Here is a 9,479-nt window from a genome sequence, read left to right on the forward strand (position 1 = left end):
TGAGGGGGGTAATTTTACCCTTCTGCCTCCCCATGGGAGCCAGCCCTGCCCTGGCAGCCCCCCCGCATCCCAGCCGTCGGGTGGGAGCACCCCCGGAGCAGCCCCTTGGGAAGGGCGCACGCCCAGAGTCTCGGTTCATTTTCCCCCTTTCCCGTGAGGAACGTTCTGGCCCTTCTGCGTCTCTGCCTCGGTTCTAGGAATTTTAAATGCTGCCCTGGCTAACGGAGCTGCTCTTGTCATCCCACCCTCAGACGGGATTACGAGGCTGGCCGAGTTTCCAGCCAGCAGGAGGTTGTCTTCCTCTTCCTCTGCAAAGTTTCTTTCGATTTTCAATCTATTCTCCTAGTTTGGAGCACAGGACTGTTGCCTGCTTAGGTGCCTGTCAGAGGAATAGATATAAGACAGGTCACGGTTGGACCAGAGATATTTTTGGATGTAGTACCCAAACTAGGGAGTCTCGTCTGGTTTAAGGGCACAGAACAGCCACTTCTGGGGGAAGTTTCTGCCTGATGTGACAGTTTGGTATATTCAGCAGAAAGACTGAACACTCACCCGTGAAATTCCAACAGAAGGCAAATAGTTTTACTAGATCTATAAATGCATTTTGCATTCTGCCAGGAGGATTGTGGTGGTAGTGAGTTAGAGGGCTCAGCTGCCAGCTGTGGGCTTGGCCATCTATTTCTTTTCAGGAATTTTTTACTTCTCAGTGTAATTGACTCATCCCTGCATTACCAAGGGTCACTGAAGCCAGCAGGCTCTAAGGGAATGAGGAGATAAGGGGAAAATAAAACCTTTTCAGCATTGGCTACATACCCAGATGTCCTCTGTTACCTAAACTATATTTGGGAACCTAACTAGCAATGGAATGTGGACAGTAAGCAACTGGAGAAGATGTTTCCTTAGCTGAAAGCAATGGCAAGTTCAGCTGATAAGAGAGATTTTTCTACCAGTACCTGTTTGTGTATGAGAGAAGAACCTGAATGCAGTTTGTGACACTATTTCTAGACAGTTGCTGCTGCTTTTTTTTTATAACAATGTGTCATCTGTGTTTTTCTTAAAACTTTCACAATAGCAGTGGACATGTCACTCAGAAGAGGTAAGTGGTTTTTTTTTTTCCTTTTTAACCAAGCCTGCGTGAGTGTTCAGTTAGCAAGAGAACCACAAGTCATGCCTAGAGATGTATTTTTAAATACTGCTTTTGCACTGCAGGCAGTTTTAATGTCTGTGTTAGCAGACTCTGTGGTTCTGAGTACTTAATTGTTCCAAAATTACAGTGTGAAAGGTGTTTAAATTCCCACTCTTGGAGTGGCTGTGCAGGAGCACGTAAGAATAAAGAAAAGCCAGCATATATCCCTTGGAGGGGTTTATAACGACCTGTCCTCACATCCCATTTGTTCTGAGAATGTTACAAATGTTGGTAAATGTTTTTTGTCTGTAAAAAATATGTAGGTTAGCAGATTGTGTCTGCAGGGTGTTTGAAAACAAATGTTTACTGAGTCAAACAAAACTGTTTGTTTCCACAGTCTGAATATTGGGGCTTCTCTGCTAAGACACATACAAGGGCATGTTTTGAGATGATGGATCTTTTCACTTTGATCTTTACTTTCCTTGTAGTGCAGAGCAATGCTGAGAATTGGATTGTGTGAACAGATCCTGATACACAGCAGTGTATATATACACTCTGTGAAACTGCTACAGACACTCCAGAAGACAGATTTTTATTAGCTTTGTTTATATAAGGGGATCTCTAATTTTAGCCATTTAAGTTCCTTAAAAAGAGTAATAATAAAAAGCCTCCTTGAACCTTTGTAAAGGTTTTAAAATCTTTTAAAAAAGGTTCCACATGGGAGCTTGCTCTCTGGCACAGCATTGCTTCTTTGCAAAGAACTCCTGGGGTCTTCAAATGGCAGAAAATTCATGAGGGAGCCCAGATGGACGTGCAGGACATGAAAGAACAGTGCTGTGCAGATCAACTTAACCTGTTATGTGCTGTAAGAGAAGTCTGGAGATGCCACCTTGCAGTGCAGTAATACAAGAGGCTTTTTACTCGTGTTTTACATTGCAGAGTGTAAACCCAGCCAAATGGAATTATTAGCATTTACTTTTGGTACTACCAGGCATGAATTCTGGAAACAGTTTCTTTCCATTTCTGCAGGACAGAGGGTTTGCAGGAATGGAACAGAGCCAGCATTCTACAAAGTAGTTTATCTTCACGACGCTTCACGCAGGATCAGCTATGAAGAAGCACAGCGTGCCTGCAGAGATGATGGGGGACATCTAGTCAGCATTGAAACAGCAGCAGAGCAAAGACAGATTGAAGGATGTATTAAGAATATCTCAGCTTCTGATGGAGATTTTTGGATAGGGCTTAGAAGGAAAAAGGAGGAGGAAGACAGTAGTAGAGAGTGTCACGACCTCTACTTCTGGTCGGATGGCAGCTCATCCACGTTCCGGTGGGTACCCATGAGTGAGGCTGGGAAGTATGTGCTTTGACCTGAAGGTTCCTGCACTTCACATCCCTCAGTTTTGTCCCCAACGTCCTAATCAAGCAAAAAAATAATTTTGATAGATGATTTTGCACAGGTCTAAAATTGTGCAGAGGAAGTCAAAGTTCTCCTGAGCTTTTACTCAGCCTCACAGAGGAGTTCCAGGCAGTGAGGTACTCAGCCCTTCACTCCCTGGTATTTGTTGAACACCTTGCTTGCTGAGTTCTCTTTGAAGATGAAGAATTCCAAAAACAGAAGCCACCTTGTAAATGATTGTATTGTTATTGTTCCTACTTTTGCACAGTGGAAGCAGAGGGTGACAGTGGGGTGGGATGTGCTGAACTGTAACCCCCTTCAGCTCTGCCCTCTGTGGTGTCCTTTATTCCCATCTGAGTTTTTGCAGCCCCAGGGAAAGTGACATCAAGTCTTGCTTGACATGTTTGTTGTATTTTCTTAGGAACTGGTATGCAGATGAGCCATCCTGTGGGAGTGAACTCTGTGTTGTGATGTACCACCAGCCATCTGCCCCAGAAGGTGTCGGAGGTCCTTACATGTTTCAGTGGAACGATGACAGATGCAACATGAAAAATAACTTCATTTGCAAATATTCTCTTGGTAATGAGTCATTTTGTATCTTTAAAAACCAGCCTACTCCCAATCCTCAGGATTGAGGAGGTGGCAGTAACAGATAGGGAACTGTAGCTTTAAAAACCAGCCTGCTCCCAATCCTCAGGAGAAGGTATGAGGAGGTGGCAGTAACAGATAGGGAAACTCCTTCTTAGCTTCACTGGAAAGATCTCGTGGGACACAGGTAGCTTTACATTTATGCAAGTCCTAGGGAAAAGTGTCTCAGTATCTTATATCTGTAGCTACTTGCCTTGTGACTTATATGAATTCTTAGAGGATTTTTATGAAGTATTTGAGATCTCAAATGGGGCCTGAGGGAGAGAGAACACTAGAAGGGTGCTCGTGTTATTATTCAGTATACATGGTCTCCCTACTCAAGCTTATGAAGAAATTGTCCATATCTTTTTAATTTTCTTTCAGAGAAGCCAACAGATGCTCCAATAGAGAATTCTCAAAGAGGTAAGTTACAGATATTTGAGGATTTCCTTCATGATATCCTAACTTTCAGTAGAAATACTCTCTGTTACTTTAATTATCAAAGGCACACACAGACTGAAAACTCACTGAGCAAGAATCTTCCCTGAAGTTTGCACTTCCCCTTGTGCAATTCTACAATCCATCCTGCAGGCACACAGTCTTGTTGTTGCTGATGCAGTTCCTGGGACTGCTGGTCGTGCTGCACAAAGAGTAGCAGAATACCTCACACATCTTGGCAGCTGGCAGCCTTTTCCATCTCCTCTCACCCTCACTTTTTACGATTCTTACTCTTTCCAATAAAATCTGCAATATTAATCAATATTGCTGCCTCTTTCCAGATGTTGCAATGGAGCCCTTGAACCCAGTTTTCCCAGAAGAACACCGTAAGAAAGATGGTAACAGAACAGTTGTAGAAGCCAAAGGTATGGTGGGAATTCACAGCTGATCTGCTCTCTCTCTGTTGCAGGCCCACATTCCTCACATCTGGCTTCAAACAATCAACATTTCAGTTTGAAGTGTTTGACCCTAAATGTAGAAGGCTGAATTTAAACAACTGTTTCTAAAACAAAACAAACCTCCCCTCACGTCTTTTCCAGTACAAAACTGATTGCTTGGCTACCAAAATCTAAATCTAAAGCTGTGCAAAGTATTTTGGGTCTGAAAAAGGTACTTGTAATCTATTGAATTGCTTTTGACTGTCTAAATTGTTTGTGGAGTTTTGTATGTTTATTATTAACTATGAAAAATTTCCTGTTTCCTTTTAGCACACTGACTTCCCCCCTGCAAATTCACTGTAATCTGCTTTGGTAGTTGATCAATCTCTGTTAGACTTGCTGCCTTTGAGAAGAAGTAGGTACTGGTAGATTATGAACAAGACTAGAATTCATGAGGTGTGGTGCTGCTGCTTTTTGCAACTCCTAGTTTTTCTGTGCATGTCAAATCCAGCTGGAAGTGAATAAAAGCCAGAATCTCATTTTTCCCCCTAGAACCTGTTCAGAGTCTTGCCTACATCCTTATACCCAGCATCCCTGTGCTGCTTCTCCTGATGGTCATTACAGCCATCTTATGGTTTTGGCTTCTTACAAAGAGGTAAGTGGCAGTTTTGTGTAACAAGTGAACCTGTGAGATCTTGTTCTGGCAATCGTTTTACAGCTGGCTTCAGGATCCTGTAAGATGCTCTGGAGAGTATTGCTTTCATCCACATAAAGTGGCATGGATGCTCCAGGCTGAGTTAGTTGGGAAGTAAAATTTTAAGTAAATCACATGATGCCTTTTTATTATGTTCACAGACATATGGTGGTTAGGAAATAGTGTAAAACAAGGGGATGATTTTGTGTTGTTAGCACTGAAGTTTTCTTGTTAAAGAAAAGATTTCTATTATCAGAAGATTGACTTCAAAGTAAAAACAGTAATAGGAAAAAAAATATATATGTTTGCAGCTTTACTAGTTTCCTGTCCTTGCTTTCCCTGTGTGCACACTGTCTCTGGTGGGGATGTTCACTCTGGTTTTGGGTGTGTCAGTGTCAAGTTTTGCTGCCTTAGTGTCTCAGCTCCAGCAGGGTGCAAGGGGTACTTCAGCAGGTGCTGCAGTGGGACTACCCCAGATGTGCAGCCTGCTGCCAAACCCCTTGAATGGCAAGTAATAGCAAATGTTCATTCTCAGGCCAGGCTCTGAATGTCAGCTCTCCTCAAGGGTCGTTATTAAATTGCTGTAAGAGAGGTGTGGTATTGTTTTGTATTTGCCTCTGTGAAAAAAAAGCTTCTTATGAATTGTCCTATTTTCTCCATCCCTAAGGAGACAGGAGCAAAGAGATGCAAGCCCAAAGGAGGAAGACACATGGCTGTCTAACCTCAGGAGGAACAGTCCAAATCTGGATGTTTACAAAATAATCAAGAAGCAATCAGAAGCAGATCTGGCTGGAACCAGGCCTGACACCAAGAATTCTTCCTTCCGTACACAGGAAGATAAGGGGCTCGACAGCCTCTCCAGGGATGATGATGATGTGGCAATGAATACATCAACAAGTGGCTTTGTGACCCTGGCCAGCACTGAAAGTGGTTTTGTGGCCAATGATATCTATGAGATGTGTGGAGATCGTGTGGGGAGGAGCAAGGAATCGGCCTGGGTGGAGAATGAAATTTATGGATATTAAGGAAATGGACAAAAAAACACCTGGAATGTGGATGAGAAAGTGAATATCAATACAAGTTAACCTGCCCTCCCTATGTGCTTGTTTTAATAATGGTATATGTGATGTTTACTCTTGTTTTGCACTATCCCTATATTCTTCTCTTTTTTGAAAGAATATGGGTTTTTAAAGATCCAAACTGAAAAGAATGTATAAATTTTGCTTTGCATCAAGCTCCCTTTTGCCCCAGGAATGGCTTGTTAATACTCTTGATTCTTTTTTGTACTCCAAAGATGTGCCTTTGAAACTAAAGGACAATCCACAATCCCTATTTATTTAACTGGCCTTCAAAGGTGTTAATAGTCAAAAGGCAATCACTGGAGCTGTTCCTTAAAAATGGACTTCTGTTTGACTTTGGAAGGAGTGCCACACAGAGAAAAAAGTACTTGGACACTGGGAAGCTGGACACCTGCACTGAAGAAAAGAAAGCATTTGGGACAGTATCAGGTATCTGAGGCCATCTGGATTCACCTCTGGTACTCTGTCTCAGTCTGGTCTTAACTATGGAGTTTCTCAGTCCCACGTGAAAAACAGCATTTCACAGGCTTCCAGGGATGAGTGACTCTGAAGTGATTTTGAGACTACAATAACGAGGCCTTCAAATTGCCAAAACTTCAGTGTTTTCATTCAGCAGATCCGTGCAGCAGTTTGGAAGCATGTCTAGACTACGTCATTATGTATAAAAATTTATCTGATTAAAGACACGGTTTGGTTGAGCAGCTCTGATCCCTGGCCCTGTGCATAGCAAGTCATCTTTTTTACTTTGTCTGTTGGATCACATTCAACCTTTTCACAAGCCAAATAAAAACAGTAAATACCAGTTTACCTCTTGGTCTATGTATAAAAAAAAACACCACAACACTCACAGTTTTGCCATTCTGTGTTGGTTTGCCCAGAGCTTTTGTCCACAGATCTCAGTCAAGCACTGGACTTCTGAACACAGGGGTGCTTGCTGCAATAAGACAAGAAGCACTGGTCACTGAAGTTAGTCCTCAATAACAATTTTAGACTTTCTAGCCTGTCTAGACTTCTTAAATCCTTAGTTCAGATTTATTTAGTGGAGTCTTAAGTGATCCTAAAGATGGCCATATAACACTCACTCATTTCTCAGCCAAACACTCCTATTTAATAGTCTAGTATTGTGGCAAGGAAAGATTTCTGTTCATCTCCTTTCCCTGACTGTTTTCATTAACAGTGTTTACTTTGTTTAGGATACCTTGTGTACACTGTTATGGACAGAAATATGATGTGATTGTGAAGTGCCAGTCTTCTGCTGGATGTTTTGCCTGAAGGCATAAAAGAAATAATGCAGAGCTCAAAGAAAGGTGCAGACTGAGGCAATCTTCCTACTCTGAAATGCTCACTGAAGCAGAACTCTTCAGAATACATAGTTAAAATCACAAAGAATTATATCTGCTTTGTCTGGCTTTACGCTAGGGATTTGCTGAACTCCAGGGTTTGGATCCTGGGGGTTTTTTGTTTTGTTTTGTTTTCATCTTTGATCAGAGACTAGGCCATGGAGGGAGAACCACCAAGCAAATAAAGCATGCCAAGGAGGAACTCAAACATTATGTCCCTATTGTTCTGCAGGTGAGTATTTCTAGCCCCAGGAGAGCAACATTTTGTTGCCAAATGAATCTGTCTATGAAGCGTCTGAAATGAATTCAGCTCTTGACAGGTTTCCCTAAAAGTTTGCTCCTCTCCATTGCCTGGAAATAAATAAATAGGCAAATGAAGCAAAACCAATTTGCATAAGCCACCAGGAAAGAAAGGTGTGCCAAAGGCTTTGGCAGGAGGTGTTTTATGTGGGGCTGAAACAACAGCATAAACGAATGCAGGCCGTGGCCCTGAGTGTGTTCTGCCAATGTAAACATGCCAGGAGACATTTCTGGATCTGTGTGCTCTTGCTGTCTGTTGCAAACATGGAAATATTTTGGTCAGTTGCCACAGCTGCTTCTCTCACTTCCAGACTGTTGTGGGTGAGGTGGGTGTGCACAATGTTCTGCCTAGCTGCAGTAGTGCAGAGTGTCTGCCAGCCTCACACTGCTCCTCACCAGGCAGTGGTGAAGCCCTGGAAGAAGTAATCCCTTAAAAAAAAAATAAAATATATGTTTTCTACCTGTTTTGAAAATGACACCCTGTTAGCAATCATTCTTCCTGAAAAGTCAAGTCCCAGTACAGGAGAGTAGTTACTAGTGGGCACTTGCAATGTCCAAAGTTTCTAATGCAGTAATTAATATCTTTTTATCTATCCATTTTTACTTTTGTATGCTTGGCCTCTTCTCTGTTGCTTTGAGTTTTTTATTTTGGCAGACCCTAAGCATCTTTTAGGCATTGAAAAACAGGAAATGAGAGGCAAAAGCTCAAGGCAGACGTTGGCTTAGGTGTGTAAACACATAAATTTGTCAGCGAAGTGTGTGCCCTGCTCTTTGAGGGCTGTCTTACTGAACTCAGGCAAAGTCAGCTGCATCTGCTTAGCATCTCTGGGAGTTATTAGAAGGCGAGGTAATTTTGGAATTTTTATGACCTCTCCGTTGAGTAGAGCATCACAGCTGTAGTATTATGTAGAGGAACACGGACCACAAGAGGGCATGTGTGCTCCACAGTCGGTCTCATTCAGTCGGTTGCTGAATAGCGCTCCTCTGTACCAGTGGTTCTGAGAATCAGCTTCCTTGAAGCACAGTCAAAGCCATCAACGGCCAGTAAAGGCTGTTGTGCAAAGCTCCTCTCGCAGCCTTTATTGAGAAATGTTTTTGTAACCTGGATTTTCAGGCCAAAAGTGGCAGTGTGGTGTGCAGCACAGGAATGTCCCTGCAAAATCTTTCCGCTGCAAACATAAATATTTTGTTAAAATTCGTATCTATAATAAAGTGACTGAGGATTCATATTAGGCAATATTTTGCACGATGGAGACCAAGTTACTTTGAACACACCAAGTTTGCACCATGCCAGGATTATCGTTTGGTCAGTGTTTCAGATTTCTGAAGATGAAGCATCCTTCAGGGTGAAAGAGGAGTGGAATTTCACAAGCAGCAGCTCAGGATGACACCATGTTCTATCTAAGCAGGATTATGGTAAGCTTGCTCATGCACCTGTCAATCACCCAAAAGGGTGGATGTCTGACTAACTCAAGTCATCAGTTACTCATTGTGAGAACTTCTTAATGGGATAAATAGAACACTAACAGCACGATTATTATCCATATAGTCTAAGTCAGCAGCGTCATCTCAAAATGCCATTCCTTAGAGGAATTTCATGGACTGCAAGTGCAATGGACAAGCATCAACTTTTCACAAAGGTCTTTGGTTCCCTTTGCAGAACCTTTGCTGTTTGACCTGTAACAAAGAAAACCAACTTTGGACAAGTATGAGGCAGCTTTATGTGTAAGATGTTTATAGAAAGGGAAATCAAGAGACTGAAGTTTGTTTCTTGGGTTCTCCCACTTGCTTTTTGTGGCCACACTCTGGAGCTGTTTGCATCCACTGCACTCTGTGTTGGTAAAAGCTCTGTGAGTGTTGCTGAGCGTGCAGCTGATTCAACAGAAAGGTGTTTGTGTACCACCAGCTTTTGAACAGGCTTCATTTAGTCCATGGAACTGAGCAAAGCCCCCAAAGGGTGACTCCTGGTATCCCAATGTCAGAAGGTACCAGTCCTCCAGCATGAGATGGGCCAGGGGAGAAGGAGTGATCAGAGAGAGACA

The 9,479-nt window shown here is 42.6% G+C and overlaps 1 protein-coding gene across 1 annotated transcript; it reads left to right on the plus strand.

Annotated features, from left to right (window-relative positions):
* Positions 1–1,080: 1,080 nt before the first annotated feature.
* LAYN (layilin) lies at positions 1,081–5,743 on the plus strand. The gene is made up of 7 exons (XM_008945878.1): positions 1,081–1,096; positions 2,156–2,453; positions 2,944–3,101; positions 3,534–3,572; positions 3,929–4,012; positions 4,577–4,679; positions 5,386–5,743. Exons 1-7 carry the CDS (start codon positions 1,081–1,083, stop codon positions 5,741–5,743), a joined length of 1,056 nt encoding a protein of 351 aa, XP_008944126.1.
* The last annotated feature ends 3,736 nt before the right edge of the window (positions 5,744–9,479 follow it).

Source organism: Merops nubicus, unplaced genomic scaffold (assembly GCF_000691845.1).
Source record: "Merops nubicus isolate BGI_N331 unplaced genomic scaffold, ASM69184v1 scaffold2828, whole genome shotgun sequence".
NCBI classification, from domain to species: Eukaryota; Metazoa; Chordata; class Aves; order Coraciiformes; family Meropidae; genus Merops; species Merops nubicus.

Coding starts and splice junctions, on each gene's coding strand:
- LAYN (XM_008945878.1), top strand. Junction 2,454..2,943: donor GGCAGCTCATCCACGTTCCG/GTGGGTACCCAT, acceptor GTATTTTCTTAG/GAACTGGTATGCAGATGAGC. Junction 3,573..3,928: donor AATAGAGAATTCTCAAAGAG/GTAAGTTACAGA, acceptor GCCTCTTTCCAG/ATGTTGCAATGGAGCCCTTG.